Consider the following 19,580-nt stretch of genomic DNA (forward strand, 5'->3'; position numbering starts at 1 on the left):
CAACCTAGGTAAACTTAGAGTTTCTAAAAAAACCTCTAAATTTACCAAGGCCGGTCTAGAAAGCCCATGGAGGGGGTGAACATAAAAACTAGACACACCCCTCCCCATGTGCTCATTTGTGCACCCATGTGCCATGTGCACCCATGTGCTTCACATTTACATTTCATTTGGCTAGCATTAGGGTTGCATTATGGTCCTCCTTAGCCTATAAAAGGAGGAGCCTACACCTTGTATTTTCAAGTTTATTGTGAGTAAAGTTATGCTGCCAATTTGTGCTCAACTTTGCTTCTCCCTAGAATCCTAGGCTCTAAACTTCAATTCCTTCATCTTTTTCCCTTGAGCTGGTCGAACCACTCAATACCCACACTTATCATGCACCTACAAGATCAACACCACTCTTAGGAGGATCTTGCTCACTCTCATTCATTGCTTTCGCCCCATACTCTACATTGATTCAAGAAGAACTTCATGAAAATGCCATCAGAGGGTAGCACATCTAGAGACGAAATCAAAGAAACTACCAAACCTTTAGTGAAAGATGCCTCCACCCCATCCATCCGTGCTAGGGACACCAAGTGTTTTAAATGTTTTGGAAGAGGGCATGTGCAAGCGCAATGTCCAAACCAAAGGATTTTGTTCTTAAAAGGAAAAGATGAGTACACGAGTGGTGAGGATGAACCTAGTACACAAGAAAAGGGGGAAGGAGAGAGGATAAATCCTTTGGAGGGGGACTTACTGATGATTCAAAGAATCCTCCACAATCAACCTAGTGCATCCATCGAGACACAACGAGAGAACATTTTTCATACTAGATGCAATATTTTAGAAAATATATGCTCTCTTATTGTGGATGGTGGATCATGCTGCAACTGTTGTAGCACTAGATTGATTGAGAAACTAAATCTACAAGTAGTTCCTCATCCAAAACCTTACAATTTACAATGGATCAATGAGGATGGAGAACTACGTGTAGACAAACAAGTGGAAATCAAGTTTTCTATAAGTAACTACAAAGACAATGTTTTATGTGATGTAGTACCTATGGAAGCTTGCCACATCTTATTAGGTAGACCATGGCAATTTGATAAGAAAACCTTGCATGATGGTTTAACTAACGAGATTTCTTTCATCCACAAGCACAAAAAGTTTGTACTTAGCCTTTTACCACATTCCCAAGTGGTAAAAGACCAAATACAAATGAAACATAAAAGGGATGAAGAGAAAATAGAAAAAGAGAAAACTTTTGGGAAACAAAAGGCGTGGGAGAAGAGTGTTCCTTCCCACAAGGTCATTCAACAAGTCAAGCACATTGAAAATACCCTTGAAAACATGCTTCTTGTTGAACAACCTAGCCTTACCTCTTGTAAAGGAACACTTGCAAGCATAAGCAAAAAAGAAGAGTCTTTAAAAGAAGCTTGCATAGATAAAGACTATTTCTCATATGTGTTAGGATATCCCCAAGAGAATGTCAAGTTATCTATAAGCATCTACAAAAACAATTTTTTGTGTGAAGTAGTGCCTAGAGCAACTTGTCATGTCTTATTGAGACAACCATTGCAAAGTGTACAAATTTCCATAAACAATGGTTGTAACAACGAGACTATCCTTACACATAAGAGAAAAAGTCTACATGAAGGAGAACTCATGGGCCAAATGAGATTTGATGAAACTCTAGAGCTTTTAAAAGGAAAACTTTTGTCACCCATGAGAAAAGAGGTTCAAAGACATTACTTTAGGTACAACTCTTGTTTTCAAACTACACCTAAGGCAATGTCTCAAGAACTCTATACTCCTTACCCTTTTGTAAATGATCCTTGGGAAGACACAAATTTCATTTTAGAGCTTCCTAGGACAACAAAAGGTTTTGATTCGATTTTCATGGATAAACTCTTCTCTAGAGAAGTTGATGGCAAATTCATGGAGCTCTTCTCGCAATCATGATCAAGAGTGCGGAAGCTATGGATTGAAATGTGCAAGATCCTCCTAGGAGCTATGGTGATCTTGAAGGTGCATGATGTGTATGGAAAGAGGGAGGTTCGGCCAGCCCTATGGTAGGTGATGAAGATGAAGATTAGATCCTAGAAACTAGGGAAAAGCAATGTATGGCACAATGTTGGCAGCATAACATTACTCTCATTAATCTTGAAAATACTAGAGCTAGGCATCTCCTTTTATAGGCTAAGGAGGTCGTAAATCCTAAGCTAATTACACATGAAAGTGAGCAAAATGAAATGGAAATGTGAAGGCACATGGCACATGGACCACATGGTCGGCCATGTGAGCCAATGTTCTGGAATGTGCACAAAATCTAGGGTAAATCACAAATAAGACAAGTTTGTGCTTTCTAACACTACACTAATTACTAAGCCACCCCTAATGGGCCTCCATGTAACATGTATAGGTTCTTCTCCCTCCAATCCGTAGCTAGACCCATTTGTGCGTGAAGGTGCTTGGTCATGGACCTAGTGATAGGTCCTAGACGGTCTAGGCTTCCTCCTAGATGCTTCTCTTAGCCGCTCCTTATCATGTGCTAGACGCTCTCCTCTTGAGTCTAGACGCTCCTCACATGGTTCTAGAAGGTCTAGTCTTGGGTCTTGTCTTCCATGGTGAGGTGAGCTTGGCCCTCCTCCATCAGAAGTGCTACATCTTCATGGTTTATCCTCAAGCATAGTGTTGGATAGAGCTCCAAATTTCGCAAACCATGATTTGAGGATTCTCTTTGGAAAACTTGCAACTAAGTTGTACACTTTAAAATCTTATCATCCTCAAAGGCATGGTCAAAATACATTTAAAAATCTAGCTCTTTCTACTATGCCTAGAATAATCATAAAAGACAAACACAACTCTAGAGATGAGCATACATACCATAAAGTAGTTCCCAAAACTACTTATATTTCTACTTTTGAGGTCATATGTGGGCTAAATCATCTTTCTCCTTTTAAGTTGTTACCTTCTTCTATAGGATTTATACCTAAAGAGAAAGTAACCACAAATGAACATTTTCAAATAAATGAGATGATTATAGAACACATACAACCATCAAAAGAGAAATATTGTGAAAAGTTGCCAAAAACAAAGGAAAAACAAAAATGGCAACTTAGTGAAATAAATTTTCAAACTAACACTTCTGCTTTATTTGATGATTTCTGTAGGTACACGTTTGACCCGGGAGGGCAATCCTAGTTCTCAAAGCAAGAGGCTGCTATCCGAGATCCAGTCTGAAGATCTGAGGATAGATCTTCTCAAGAAGAAGAAGATGATGGACACCATCCAGCCACAACCATTCCCCTAGGAAGCAAAAGCATTGGATTTGAGGACAAATCCTTTTCAAGAGGGAGGGGATGATGGAAGAGGGCCAAGCACAACCTTTCATGAAAAGCAAGAGCCAAGTCAAGAACGTCCAAGATCAAGCTAGGAGCGTCTAAGACCAAGCTAGGAGCGTCTAAGACCAAGCTAGGAGCGTCTAGGACAAGAAGACTTGGATCAAAGCTATGAATGGGAGAGTGGCTTACTAGCACAAATTCCGTGAAGGCCCAACAAGTGTAGTTTAGCTTTAATTGGGGTGTAAATAGCATAGCCATGTGGGCAAATGTTTATTTTTCTGCACATTAGAATTAAGGAGGAGTAAACCTTGATTAGCTAAAGGTTTCTAGAAGCCTTCACTAATCAAGGGACGGTTTTATGAAGCCATGTGCACCCATGTGCTCCATGTGCCCATGTGCCTCCACATTTCCATTTCATTTTGCTTACATTTCATGTGCAATTAGCTTAACATTTACGGCCTCCTTAGCTTATAAAAGGAGATGCCTAGCACTTGTATTTGGAAGATTAATGAAAGTAATGTTATGTTGCCAACATTGTGCCATACATTGCTTTTGCCTAGTTTCTATGACCTAATCTTCATCTTCATCACCTACCATAGGGCTGGCCGAACCTCCCTTCTTCCATACACATCATGCACCTTCAAGATCACCATAGCTCCTAGGAGGATCTTGCACATCTCAATCCATAGCTTCCGCACCATTTTTCACAACATCCAAGAAGAGCTCCATGACTTTTGCCATCACATCTAGCTCTAGGGTAGATAATTCTTTTGGGAAACAAAGCTTTAGAATTAATGAATATTATCAACCAACCCCTAGGAGAGGTAGAAAATAAAGACAAGAAAACCCAAAGGAGGTTAGGGTAGAGCTACCACATTTCTATGGAAAAGAAAATGTTTAAACATATCTGGATTGGGAAATGAAGGTAGAACAATTGTTTGCTTGCCATAGAGTAAGTGAGGAAAGAAAGGTACCCTTAGCCACCTTAAGTTTTCAAGGAAATTCTATGAATTGGTGGACTGCCCTAAAAAAAGAGACATATCCACAAGTACCCTCCCATTACATATTGGAATGACCTTATGAGAGCCTTGAGATGTCGTCATATTCCCTCACATTACAATAGGAAGTTAATGGACAAGCTCCAAAGACTTCATCAAAAAGATATAAGTGTAGAAGAATATTGGCAAAAGATGGTGTTATATATAAGAAGGGCAGGGATTAATGTAGAAAACCATACCACCATATCTAGGTTTTTAAGTGGTCTCAAACTTGAGATAAGAAACAAAGTTGAAATTTTACCTTATACTGATTAAAATGACTGGATTCAACTTAGCATTAACGTGAAAAACAAATTTTGAGAAAACAATCAAGTCAAAAACAAAGTTCATACTCTGTATCTTATGACAAGGATGAGTTCCAAAGTGGGGAAGAACATATAAAAGAAACATGTCTAGAACTTCCCCAAAACCTATCCGAGCATATCTCACACACTCAAGCTATAGGAATTCAATGTTTAGAATGTCTTGGTAAGTGTCATTTATCATCTCATTATACCAATGAAAGATATATGATCTTAAGGAACAAAAATAACAATATTAGCCAAGAAAAAGAAACTAGTGAGAGTGAAGAAAATGTAAAAATAGAAAAACAAGAGAAAGTCCTTATGGACCATTCTGAGGTGTGGGAGAAGAGTGTTCCTTCCCACAAGGTCATTCAGAAAGAAGAAAAATTTGAAAATAAAACTGAAAATATACTTCTATCTGAACAACCTTAAGACCTCCTTACTTGTAAAGGAACACTTGCATCCACTGCCACATTTGCTAAAATTTGTGAGCTACCTCCTCAAGAGAAAAAGTTTTTAAAAGAATTTGATGATATATTCCCTAAAGAAAACCCCATTGAACTTGCATCTTTTAGGGGTATAGAACATCAAATAGATTTAGTTGTAGGGGCTAGTCTACCAAACAGACCAGCTTATGGAACTAATCATGATGAGACTAAGGAGATAGAATCACAATTTCAGGAGTTGTTGGAGAAGGGTTGGGTTCGAAAGAGTCTAAGTCCTTAGGCTGTACCTATTTTGTTGGTGCCAAAGAAAGATGGCAAATGGAAAATGTGTTATGATTATAGAGCCATCAGTATTGTCACCATTAAAAATAGGCATCCAATTCTTAGATGTGATAATATGCTTGATGAATTGCATGGGTCCACTACATTTTTCAAAATTGATCCTAAAAGTGGAAATCACCAAATAAGAATCAAAGAAGGTGATGATAAAAACTACTTTTAAGACCAAATTTACAACCTTTTGGATTCACTAATGCACCTAGCATTTACATAAGGTTTATGCATCATGTCCTTAAGAATTGTATAGATAAATATGTAGTAGTTTATTTTGAGTATATGCTAAGAAATCACCAACAAGTGAAGGTTGAGTTATCTATATGCATCTACAAAGATAAAATTTTATGTGATGTAGTGCCTAAAGAAACTTGGCATGTCTTATTGAGACGACCATTGCAAATTTCTAAAAACTCCATGCTCAATTGTCGTACCAACGAGACTACCTTCACACATAAAAAAAATTCATGAAGGAGAACTCATGGGCCAATTTGGAGTTGATAAAACTCTAGAGCTTTTAAAAGGAAAATTCTTTTGGCCACCCATGAGGAAAGATGTTCAAAGAAATTACCATAGATGAATTTCTTGTTTAAAAACTAACTCTAAGGCAATGTCTCATGAACTCTATACTCCTTCACCTTTTGCAAGTGCTCCATGGAAAGACATAAGCATAGATTTTATATTAGAACTTCCTAGGACAACAAAATGTTTTTATTCCATTTTTATGGTTGTGGATAGGCTCTTCTTTAGAGAAGTGGTGATGGAAACCGTCCAGCCTCGAAACTTTCGGCCAAGAAGATAGACAAAGATCGAGCTTTAATGAAGAGTTTGTAGAGTATTTTTCTTCTTCTTAGCCTTGTAAAAATTGTATATAGTAGTCAGGAAGTTTTGGGCCTTGTTTTTTGGGCCAAAGTAGAGAAAGATGTAAATAGAAAAAAAAGTAATAGGTGGGAAAATTTAAATAAACTCATTTGAAATTCCCACCAAAAACAAGTCACATGGGAGGTGTGACCTTTTTCTACTATGACACCTCCTAAAAACTACACCTACACCACTCTCCTAAGTCACATGGACAATGTGACTTTATTTTACATTTTCACAATCCTTTATTTAATAACCACACCTCCTAAAACTATACAAGAGTATTTCAAAGCTTGGCCTTGCCCCTCATGGGATGGACTTGGGCTCTTTGGGCTTTGGCCTTCTTGGGCTTGGGCTTGGGCTTGGGCTTTGGGCTTGGGCCTCACCTTTATTTTCTGTCTTCTTTTAATTTTGAGAAGACTAGAAGGAAGAACTTCAAATGTGAGGGTGGATGTCCTCTTCCTCCATTAATAAAAGCCTCATTTATTTGATTCTCATCATACTCCTCGAGTTGGAGAGAATTCGTCCACGAATTCTGAATCCCTGCATATAACAAAGTCAGTTTATTCTTACAATTAAAAGTGGAAGAAAAAGGAAAACATGACTTAGCATTTGGAAACAGTGGGATTTCAGAAAAGGAGGTTCTATAAAACGACCAAGTTGGAAAAATTTGTTTAGGAATGATGATATCTTTTGGAAAAAGTCCTCTTAAATGGTGACAACCATTAGGAGGTATGAAAAAAATCATCCCTAACATTTTTTAACCAAGATGGTGGTGAAATAGGAGCCTTGGGTAATGAAAAAGATAAGGAAGGAAAACACCTTGGAGGTGAAAGGATAAGACTCATGCCAACTTGGCCTTCTTTGTCTTTTTCTTTTTTACTTGTGGTAGATGGGTGAGTTAGGTCTTGTTTTAACTTGTTGATCTTTAAGATTTGCTTTTGTGGACAATGAAGAGCTATGTGCCCAAAACCTAAACATTTAAAACATTTGATATTTGATGTTTTGGTAGGTGACTTAGGAGTAGAAGGATTTGTAGTAGAAACTTTCTTTGGAAACATGGTTTGTTTGGAAAAATTGGAAGGAGAAATTGGAGTAGAAATTTTGTGTGCATCCTTCCTAGAAGAATTGTAGAAATCACCATCATGAGGATTATTGAAAGTTTTTTGCAAAAGATATGATTCCACCTTGATGGCTTTGTGAAACACTCTCTTTAAAGAAGAATATTCTTTTAATTCTACAAAGTCTCTAATATCTCTTCTCAAACCACGTACAAACCATTTAATCTTTGACTCTTCATTAGCATGCATATTCATTTTAGTCAAAGTTGTTTCAAAATCTTTAAAGTATTCATCTACCATCCTATGTCCTTGAGGAAGCCTTTGGAACTTCAACAAGTGTTCCTTCCTAGAAGGAGGAACAAACCGCGCGCGCATACACTCTTTCAAAGCATTCCAAGAAACCACGGGAGGTTTCTTGCGATATATAATGTCCATTACAATTTTATGCCACCATTCTTTGGCATAGCCCAAAAAGGATAAAGAAACTAAACTAAGTTTTTGGTCATCTTGGACCTTATACACATGAAAATAATGGTCAACCTTAGTCTCCCATTCTAAATACACATTAGGATCACTATCACCATTAAAACTAGGGACTTGTCTACAAGAAATGTTGAACACTTGGTGATATCTTTGGTCACGGTTATAGCTCTCTTCATGAGAATGATGGTGATGTTTCCTTCTTCTATGTTCCTCTTCACGGCCTAAAGCATTTGAAGAACCTCTTGATGAAGGTTTATGTGAATGATGCCCATCATTGATAGAGTGAGATGGCCTAGCTTGTTGCACCTCCATCTTTTGCAAATTCTCTTCCAAACGCCTAATGGAGCGTTGAGCTTCATGTAATTCACCAAGGACCAAAGCTTTGGAAGGAGAGTGCTGCTTGTAAGATGCACCACTTGAATAGCCAGCCATTTGCAAATGAAAACAGCAAATACACAAAAACAGCAAACAAGTTAAGAAACAAAGTTAGCAAAAAAAATAATTTGGCACCCAAAATTGTCGAAGTGAAATTGGCCAGAAAAAGAGGTCACTCTCAAAGAAATAATGTCCCTGCACCAATCTGATCTTGAGGTCTTGGAATCCTCAAATGAAATATGTCAAAGCAAGGCACACCAATCTCAAAGCCAAGCACAACAAAACCAATGAAGCAATAAAGACAAACAAGAAAAGTATAAGCAATGAAAGGCTAGAACAAAAGGAATACTAGATGTTTGAAAAACTCAAAGATTAATGAAAAAAAGACAAGCAAGAAAATTAAAGAACTCAAAGAGAAAGTAGGCACACAAAAGAATACTTAAAGAAAAGCACTAGAGTAGATGAAGAAAACAAAAAATTTAGCTACTGGAAAAAAAAAATTATGCAAACTGTGCTTGATGTTCACTGATTTAACTGGAATGATATAGAGCGAACTGGATAATGAAATTTTAACCACACAAACTTCAATATCTTAACTCAAAAATGGCACTGAAATCACGCAAAAAAAGTAAGCCAATTAATTGAGATAAATTTTTCAATATCGCTGCCAGATTACCGTATTTTTTTTGGCAGAATTGTACACTTTTTGTATTTTATTTATCATTTTTTGTGTACTTTGAATTTTTGATTACTTCTTTTTTATACTCTTTTCTAACACTTTGAATATCATAAATCCAGAATTTCAGAATTTTCCAGTGTGTAAATAAATTGCAATAAGGAAAAATAGTAAGCACGTTTTCAGAAAAACAGAGGAATCCTAATAGGAATGAAAAACAGAATTATGAACTAGCAAAGACATAATGGAAAATGATGTATAGGAACTTGTATAGGTCTAGAATACAAGCATGAAATCAATCTAAAACAGAAAATTCACAAAGGATCAAGTATCAAACTCAGAAAATTATATGACACTAAAGCAAGAAACAACAAAATCAATAAAAGTACTACAAGAAGCACTACAAGAAAAAATGGTTTTAACGAGGGTTTATTTTTACATTATCTAGGGTTAAAACCTCCATTAAGTCATTTATCCAGGGTTGTAGTTTCTCCCGCTAAACCATCTCTGGGGAATGTGTTCCCCAGGGTTTTTTTAAACCTCAGGAAAAGCCTTTCAAAATACCATGGGTTTCAAAATCTCCGTAAAATACCATGGGTTTCAAAACCTCCGTAAAATACCATGGGTTTCAAAACCTCCGTAAAATACCATGGGTTTCAAAACCTCCGTAAAATACCATGGGTTTTAAAACCTCCGTAAAATACAATAGGTTTCAAAACCCCCGTAAAATACCATGGGTTTCAAAACGTCCATAAAATGTTTTAGAACCTCCTTAAAAAATACCATAGGTTTCAAAATTATGAAATTTTTTTTTTTTATTCATTTACCTGGACAAAGAATCTTTAACAATTTAAACTAGCTTTGCTGAAAAAAAAAAGAAAAAGAAAAAAAGAGGTTACACATATGGTGGGACTACCCAAGTTAGCTAGCTGGCTCAGCACAATAGATCTTAGCCTTTTATGCACATCCAAAGTAAATAAATCTCAACTTTGTATCAATTTAATGACTTATAACCATGACATATCATGTACATAACCAACACATCTGACAGTACCTATGGAAAATGTGGTCATAAATCTATAACCATTTGAAATTGATGAAATTTCTTGACCGGTTAGGATTTGGACTCAAACTTAATCAAAATCAAGGTGCACGGCATGAAGAATCTTAACCATATAGAACGCTCCAAATCTAATGTTTGGAGAAAAAAAATGTGGCTTAAAGACAACATTAATAAAGTAGTTTTTCATCACACCACACAAACATTAATTAGTTTTTCATCCATTCTTAATCATTTTCATACACTACTCAAAAGAAAGATCCAAAAACCTTGTCAAAACTAGCCAACACAAAAACAAGGAAAACACCTAAACATAACACTACCAAGCTTTCAAATCCAACAAAAAAAACTAAAAAAGACTATAAATCAACATCAAACACATCAACGGATCAAGACACCAATTAAAAAAAAACAAGTTAAAGCAAAATAAGAAGTAATCCAACAAAATTTTCATTTTTTCCACAAAATTTAAACTCATTAATACCAGTTTAAACTCATTAATGAACAAGATAAAACCAGTATATGACTGCAGGATCGGTTTTGATCACGTTCTAATCCCACATGAATTCTTTATTTGTTGAATGAGTGTGTTTGGTGCATTATTATTATGGTTTTGGTTTTGCCTTCCTAATTTTTTGGCACACTTCCTTGATCAGACACCTACAATATAAACATATATCACAATTAGAAATGTAAATCTGAAAAATAAAACAAGTTATTTGAATTTTTTAAACATTACCGATGAACGATTGAACATAGTCAACTCAGGAGGCAATTGACCTTGATAACTTTGAAAGAAAAAATTCATCATTATCTCAAATCTTTTTTCATGTTCTTCATATCTTTTTTCACGTTCTTCATATCTTTTATTTTGTTCATCCAATTGTGACTTTAATGCAATAACCTATATTAAAACACAATTTATCATGAAAAAGAGTGAGAAAACCATACACATTAAAAAATTGCTACATAAGAAAATGCATGTTCAAAAACCTGATTCTCCAATTCTCTATAAGTAGTTGAAGATATCCCAGTGCGAGAATTTCTAGTATATCCAAACACATGAGAAGGGCAAGGTCCCAATCCCATCCCTCGAACACGACCACAATGTTCTTCACTTCCAAAGGCATGAGCTAGTGAATCATCAATTGATATATCATGTGAGAGGGAAGATGTATTTGACTCATATGCTTGAATCTTTTCCTACAAATAATGAAAAAAGTTATAAATGAAGCTCACATCCAATTCGGTTGAGTTTTCATCTTTACAAAAATGATACTTACCCCAATCTCTCTTGCCCCATCATTCACAAATTCTCCGTTAGCATGTTTATGTGTTGCTACCCATACTTCTCCCCTACTAACTTTGCGACCAAGCTCTTTCTCCTATAAAATGTAATAAAAGTATATGAATCATGATATATGATATAATAAAAATTATAGGAGAATCAAGTTACCATCTCATCTTTCTTCCGTGCAATGCTCTTGGATCCACCAGTATGAGGAACTGTTTGCTTCTTTCTATTATCCTTGTTCTTTTTGGCAATTTCCTAAGCATACATGTAGTAAAAGAACTAAATATAAATAAATCAACACTTTAAAGAATAAAGTAGTTTTTATTACCTTTGTCCTTGAATTTAAACGGTAGTCAACAAAAGAAGCCCAATGGTCTTTATTCATTACTTCTGGGCACATTGCAATAATTTCATCTCTATTGTGTGTTCCATCATTTCTTTGTTGCCATAGTTGTTGCCTATACTCAGTCCACTTTGTGTTAAGTGATTTGAAGATATATCTTACATGAGCATCAGATTCAACTTCAAACTTGGCCTACAAAATTATTACACAAGTAAATTTAAGATAATTTCAATATAATATCAATTAAAACACAGAAAAAATCCAAAAATAATTACTTGAATGGTTTTCTTAAGTATATCTTCTTTGTAATCTTTGGGAATCTTCCTCCAACTTTGATAGCTAATAGGAAATGCATTAACATTTCTTGCAACATGACCTAAAAACCTATTCAACAATGCTCCACTGTCATCAACTGGTTGGTTCTCGTTATTCCAGTTAACAAGAATCCTCTCACCAACAAATAAAAACCAGACATCATTTGCTGTTAATTGTTTCCTAACCTTTTTGCCTTCACTATCTGTCAAAATTATTGTTAGTTTAAGAGGACGAACATAAAAAACAAATACAATGTGAGTTTGCAATGTATTGATTCAAGCTTACCAATGACATCAACAAGCCATGATCTTTTACGTGATACATGCTTTGATTGTTCAGTTTGCATCTCAATACCCACATTTTCTTCCCTTTCTTCATCAGATTGTAACCTTGGTGTAGGTTCAGATGTAGATTCATGGACAGATTCATTTGTATTATCAAATTGAAATTCAGGTGCAGAATTGTTCTTAGTAGTAGAAATCAACCTATGAGGTGCATGTGGGGGAGGAGGCTTCTTCTTATTATTCTCTATAGGATGAGAATTCACATGAGGTGCTGCATAATAATTAAATGAATACATGTGAAAAATAATATATTTTTAAAGAGAATGTCAAATTAAAATATAAGTACAAACATCTCACTAAATGGAAGTTGTGTATGAACTTACTTGAGTTATTAAGGGCTGCAAGTTGGTCAAAAGTGTTATTGAGAGTATCATGTTCTGTTGCTCTAGTCTTCTTGATGAACATTTTCTTCATCTTCAGGTATTCTTGAAATAATAACATTAATACAAGTCAAAATAGAAATTCAATAAATCATAATATAATGCATGTATAAACAATAATGTATAAGTAATAAGGATGATAATTTAAACAAAAATAATATACAAGTGTTCAATTAAAAATAGGACCTTGCTAACGATATACTCCCTTCTCCATTGACAAATAAAGTTTCAAAATTGTTTTGTACAAATGCTTCACATTCATGAAAAGTGACATCATTATCTTCTCCCATGTCATATAAGTCTCGTGGCTTTAGATGCACAGGAATGCTCCAATCTTTAGCTAATTCATCCACTACATAATAAACCATTTGTGCTTCTTTAGCTTGGATGTATGGTTCATCATCATCATTATCACCAATGTGTATCAAACGTGTAAAGTTTACTAGTGTAAATCCAAGATCATCTGTCATAATCCCTCTAGAAGTAGTTGTATTAGCCCACATACATTTGAACAAAGTAACAGAAAATCGACCATTATAGTTTATCTCAATTATGTCTACCAATTTTCCATAATAAGGCACACCCCCAAATTGCATTTGATTGTCGATGCTACTTGCATAACTCCTTGTCCCAAAAGTACCAAATATCCCACTGTTTTGTGTTTTAAGTCCTTCATCTCTCTCCAATGTACGGAACTTGAAGCCATTTACATTGTAAGCATTGTAACGTTTTGCACAATCAATTGGCCCCATAGCTAAGAACTTTAAATCATCTGAGTGAGGTCCATTCAACTCATTTCTTATCTAAAAAAGAGGAAAATATGATCAAAACAATTCTATATATTCAATATAATCAAAAGTCAACAATATAAATTATACATACACGACGAGAAAACCATTCTGCAAATTCTCTATGAACCCTCTTATCTATCACAGAGGATGAGCGTGTACGACTTCTTAATTGTCTTCGTATAATGTCTCTAAATTCTCTAAATTAAATAAATAATAATTACATGGTTAGTGTTCAATTGCAGATGAATCATAATAAGTTATAAAGTCAAAGTACTTACTGAAGGAAAGGGTCAACTTGGGCACAATTAGTCAATATATGACGATGTGCTTGTAACTTTTCCTTTGCTGATAAAGAGAAGTAAGTAAAAGACCCAATTGGTTTTCCAACAGGTGGAAACAAAGTGCTTGCACTAGATGATATAGTGTCTGGTTCATCATCAACACGCCTTATTCGATTAAATACAGTCTCAATTTCATTTAAATATCTTGAACAAAAGGTTAAAGACTCTTCAGCCATGTAGCCTTCAGCTATTGAGCCTTCTGGTTGTGCCTTGTTACGCACATAAGATTTCAACTTTCCTAAATATCTCTCAATGGGATACATCCATCTATACTGGACAGGTCCTCCAAGCTTGGCATCTTCCACCAAATGCACAATCAAATGAACCATGACTGTAAAAAATGCAGGAGGAAATAATATCTCCATGTGACATAATGTGAGAACAACTCTATTTTGCAGTTGGTTAAGTTCATCCACTTTTAAAACTTTACTGCATAAGTTTCTAAAAAATGAACACAAATCAATCAAAACATAGCACACTTCCTTAGGGAGTGTCTTTCTCATTGCTAAAGGTAGAAGTTGCTCCATCAAAACATGTGAATCATGACTTTTCAATCCTCCAAGCTTACATTGTTTGACATCAACACATCTACTAATGTTACTTGAGTAGCCATCTGGAACAGTGATGTTCTTTAGTGTTGTCAGAAATGTATGCTTATTTTCTTTTGTCAATGTATATATAGCAGGAAGATATTTATTATTTTCATCAGGCCAAAGATCAGGTCTGACACCCCAATCTTTTAAGTCCTTTCGTGCCTTTAGGTTATCTTTTGATTTTTTTCCTTGGTTCAATAATGTATACACCACATTATCACATACATTTTTTTCAATGTGCATAACATCTAGATTATGGTGCAATAAATTGTTTACCCAATAAGGAAGTTCAAAAAATATACTTTTTTTTCGCCATTGTAGAGGGCCATCAATAGCTTGGTGATCTCTGCGTTGTCTTTTCCCCAGTTCCTCAACTTCTGGTTCTTTCCCAAATATGATATTGACATTCTCAACTTGTCTTAAGACATCTGTTCCTGATATTGTCAAAGGAGGATTTCTATTTTCCACACTTCCATCAAAATGAATGCGGGCTAATCTGAATTTGTGTCTTGCATTTAACCAACGTCGATGATTCATGAAACAAAATTTACCCTGAATCTTCTTAAGAGTAGTGTCAAAATTACACCTAGGGCAAGCCAACCCAGTATGTGTATTCCACCCAGATAAGGTTCCAAGACCAGAAAAATCACTAATGGTCCACAATATAGCTGCATGCATATTAAACACTTCATTGCTATATGAATCAAAAGTTTTAAGTCCATTGTTCCATAGCTCTTTTAATTCTTCAATTAATGGCCTTAAGTATACATCAATATCATTTCCTGGTGCTCTTTTACCGGGAATGATCATGGAAAGAATGAATGAACTCTGCTTCATACACATCCAAGGAGGAAGATTGTAGGGTATGAGTACAATAGGCCAAGTACTATGACTTGTACTCAAATCACCGAATGGATTGAATCCATCAGCAGCCAAACCAAGTCTAACATTTCGAGCATCTGAAGCAAATTGAGGGTTCATTAGATCAAAGTTCTTCCATGCTTCAGAATCCCTCGGATGCCTTAGTATGCCTTCATTTGTACTTCCTGATGCATGCCATTGCATATGCTCGGCTATTTTAGAAGACATAAACATTCGTTGTAAGCGTGGCTTCAATGGAAAATATCTTAAAACTTTAGCAGGAACTTTCTTTTGCTTTTTCATAGTACCATCAATAGTCTTGTTCTTCTTTCTTCTTTTCCATCTAGATTCATTACATTTCTTACAAACTTCTTTGTCTTTGTCTTCTCCGTAGTACAACATGCAATCATTTGGGCAAGCATCAATTTTGGTGTAATGAAGGCCAAGCTTATTAATGATTTTCTTAGCTTCATAGAAGGAACATGGAATTTTAGCATAATCAAAGGCATCTGCTAACAACTCCAATATCATTGACATTGCCTTGTCAGTCATTCTACATAGACATTTGATGTGGTACAATTTGAGCAAGAAAGAAAGTTTAGAATACTTGCCACATCCTTCATACAAACTTTGTTGCCCATCATGCATAAACTTCAGATACTCAGCAATTTCATCAGGCATCATTTCGCTTGATCTAGGACGCATATCCTCATCATCCTCCACGTTATCATCATAGAAAAAATTTCCGAATGCGTCATTAACCATGACACGTATGGGATCATTACCAGAAACTTTATGCTCATTTGATTGGAAAACTGGAGGTGTTTCAGTCGTATTTTGTACAAAACTTGTCTCGCCATGTAGAAGCCAAAATGTATAACCTTTTGGAAAAGGATGAAGAATCAAGTGCTCATGTGTTGCTTCTCGAGTTTGCCATTTTTTAAGATTGCATTTAGGACATGGGCAAATTATCTTACCCTCAACGCTCTTATTAGCAAATGCAAAGTCCAAAAATCTATTCAATCCTTCCATGTACTGACATGTATTTCGAGGCATGTTAATCCAAGACTTATCCATATCTAAATGGAATTGTTTGATAAAAATAAAGCAAACCTAGCATGAAAGTTTAAAAAACAAACATGTGTCAACAAGAGTATTAAAATGCGTAAAAGAATAGAAGTGAAATAAGTGTATAAAGTGAAATGCAGCAAGAGTGAATAAGATAGAGTAATTAATCACTATACTTTTCAGATACATTAAGAAAATAACAAAATAAAAATAGTTGGTTCAATTATATAATAGATCTTAGCTTTTTATGCACATCCAAAGTAAATAAATCTCAACTTTGTATCAATTTAATAACAAAGGAGTAACAGAGAAGAGTATAGAACAGTAAAATACATATTGGAAAAATACATACAGAAAATGTATAATGATTGAACTGATATACCTGATCCAGGTGTGGTATGAATGTCGTTTAGCAAAGAAAAGAATATGGCACCGAATTTTGGTCCTGAAACAATGACATAGTAAAAGATTAAAGAAGCTTAGGAGAAATATCTAAAACATTAATAAGACAATCTGAATCCAGTGGAAAGAAAGGGAGATTAAGGCAATGCTGGTTGATTATTTTGTATAGTGGTCTAACAAGTTTTTTTCCAGATCCAGCACTAAGGCTTAACATGGCAGCCTAGTCATGTTACAGCAGATTTTTGGGTAGGTTAATCCTAATATAATATCATATTTATAACCAAACCACTGGATTTCACTCATTCCTTAAGCTTTATTATATAAATAGTATACATCTCCAACACTAAGGCTTAACATGGCACCACGTGCCTCAGTTATTACTATGCAGAGTGTGATCCCCATAATTAGGATACAAAAATCTAGCTTCTACTTTGGTGGCAAGTGAAGCCAACAAAATAAAAAGGTTCCAATAGAATACCCAATTCACTCATTTCAAATCCAATACCATGTGCTTTTTTTATATTCTAAGATTCTCTCCTCACTATAAAAGAAAAGAAGTCATGCTAGTTATTTGTTTAATATAAAAGGGAAAGAAAGGAAAATGACCACAATCCTGTTTTCTCATAGTTCACATGTTTACGTGATGAAGAGTTTGTTAATATAGTTAGAAGTAGTTAGTCATGGTAATTCGTGTACTTGGCATCAGGCAAACTCTTCTGAAAAAAAAGTGTTAATTTTTCTTTGCTAACGGTACCTAAATAGTGTAAAATAAATATAAAAAATTATCTTTTATTTCATCATATTTAAATATTGATACACATTTAATGAATAGACATATCAGATATATTAAGACACGATCATACATATATTGAACCACTCTTAATATACAAAACAAAATTAGGGTAAATAAAATATTTCATTGTTAATGCAAAAGCAGTGTATTGTGATCCTGACTGATAGTACTAAAAGGAATAAAGTAAGGTCTGCAATATGTTTTAGGAAATTGAAGATCAGAACAAAGATGAAATACTAAAAACTACAAACACCTAATAAAAATAAAAGTGATAGTCCAAGCAGACAGGGCTGACCAGGCCATTAGGGACTGAGGTTGCTGCAGCCTGTGATCCCTCCACTGTTGGGAGTGGGAGTGGGAGGTGGGCCATTAGTGTGACTTTGAGCTTCCTGGTCCAATCAAGTTGTCACAGCACTGGTACTCACAATTTACCAGTGCTCATGCTGTGAAGCTAGCTTGAAGCGTCTTGATGTTGAATACAAATGCAACAACACATCTATTTCCATTAGTGTATCATGATGACGATATTTTCTCTAATTTTTTATGAAGGTCTATATCATAGAAAGACTTTTGTTTATTTGGTTGGAAAAAATGAGAAAATAAAAAAATAATATGCTAAAATTAGATTATTTTAATGTAACAATAATAAGTGAATAGATGAAAAATTCTAATGTGTTCGATTCGAAATGCTAAGACTTATAATTCTCAAAGATTAAGATAAGATTTCTCCTGTGTCCAAGGCCAGATTTGACACAAAATTCAAAATTTACTCTGAAAACTAAAATTTAATGGTCTGAACCCAGTCACACAACATCAATTGGAGGTGCAAGCACTCAAAGCAAGAGGGAGAAAAAAAACTAATAATGGATTGAACTTTAAACATCCAAGTTCAGATAGAGCTATAACTTCATCATTTTCTACATGTCTAACCCAATTATATATTCTGAGGTGAACCAAATCAGAATTTAGAAGTAACATGTATGTTGTCACGTGGAACAGAGTAAAGACCAATGTATGTTTAAAGAAATACAAAATAAATGGAATTTTTAATAGAGCAGATAATAACAAATACAATATCAAATCTAAAAGAAAATCAGTGACAGTAGGCTAAAGCAGACAATTATTATACCCTTCACAAAAATTAAAACAATCAAAATGAAAATCTCATTTCCATGACTACATTCCGGCATAATTTTACACTGAAAAACAAGAAAAAGAAAAGCATCACCTGAATTCATACCTAGTAAATCTCACATTGCTGAAACGAAACAGTGCTTCAAATCCTCCCAAAAAGTTCAATACTATGGCGAAAGCGCAAGACCATTCAGCGATGAACCACTCCTGGTTAAAATTTACAACATTCAGCACATTATGGAAAATATGAACCCTGGACTCCAGACAACACGCAGCAATTAAGAGATCCATCTGAAACCCAAAAAATAACCAAATTTCATCCAAAATCCAGAGCCCAACATGCTTGATGTTAAATGAAGAAGTGCTGAAAAGTAAGTGACAGAAATCTCAAGCATTTTAGAAACCACTAGTGGATGATGCAGTTTCGGATCTGGGTCCAGAAATCGATGGTGACTTGGTGGTGTTGCGTTCGCCGGAGGAAGAAAAAACAAATTACCGTGGTGAAGCAGCAGAAGCAGGTCCGTGGTGGAGCAACAGAAGCAGATCCGATGGAGGAGGAGAAACTGTTCGTCGTGGATGAGAAACAGGTCCGATGGAGGAGAAGCTCAATGGTGAGGAAAAGAAGTATCGTGGAAGATGGAAGAGGAGAATGAGGTTTTTAGTCAAAAGTTGAAAAAGTGAGTATTTTTCCTGAGGTTTGAAAATACATTTTTGGAAAAGTTAAAAAAAAAAAAATTCTTTTTTTATTAAAAATATTTATATAAAATAAATAAAAAATAATTAATTTTAATTAAATAAATATTTAAAATTAAGAATATTTTAAAAAAAATTTATATGTTTAAACTTACACTTTCAAAAACTTTAAAAATTTAGTTATCAAATATATTAAAATTATTTTTTAAATTATTTCTTTTAAAAAAAAATTAATTATATTTATTTATTGAAATTTGAGAAAATTTAA

General features: G+C 34.8%; 2 protein-coding genes across 8 annotated transcripts; both read right to left on the bottom strand.

Moving 5' to 3' along the window:
- Positions 1-10,391: 10,391 nt before the first annotated feature.
- On the bottom strand, positions 10,392-19,273 carry LOC137806837 (uncharacterized). Of its 7 annotated transcripts, none has more exons than XM_068607148.1 (13): positions 19,116-19,273; positions 18,726-18,826; positions 17,781-17,950; positions 16,673-16,735; positions 12,580-12,681; positions 12,198-12,440; positions 11,873-12,114; positions 11,583-11,789; positions 11,417-11,509; positions 11,244-11,345; positions 10,954-11,163; positions 10,700-10,864; positions 10,393-10,620 (listed from the first exon to the last, which is right to left on the bottom strand). In XM_068607148.1, exons 5-13 carry the CDS (start codon positions 12,668-12,670, stop codon positions 10,588-10,590), a joined length of 1,386 nt encoding a protein of 461 aa, XP_068463249.1. In that variant the 5' UTR covers positions 12,671-12,681; positions 16,673-16,735; positions 17,781-17,950; positions 18,726-18,826; positions 19,116-19,273; the 3' UTR covers positions 10,393-10,587. The 7 variants fall into 7 exon arrangements, with proteins under 7 accessions (XP_068463250.1, XP_068463249.1, XP_068463244.1 ...); XM_068607143.1 differs by having other exon boundaries at positions 12,198-12,467; XM_068607144.1 differs by having other exon boundaries at positions 12,198-12,467; positions 17,781-17,981.
- Positions 13,702-16,299, bottom strand: LOC137839313 (uncharacterized). The gene has a single exon (XM_068648434.1). The coding sequence runs from the start codon at positions 16,297-16,299 to the stop codon at positions 13,702-13,704; it is 2,598 nt and encodes an 865-aa protein (XP_068504535.1).
- Positions 19,274-19,580: the final 307 nt, after the last annotated feature.

Source organism: Phaseolus vulgaris, chromosome 3 (genome assembly GCF_000499845.2).
Source record: "Phaseolus vulgaris cultivar G19833 chromosome 3, P. vulgaris v2.0, whole genome shotgun sequence".
NCBI lineage: Eukaryota > Viridiplantae > Streptophyta > Magnoliopsida > Fabales > Fabaceae > Phaseolus > Phaseolus vulgaris.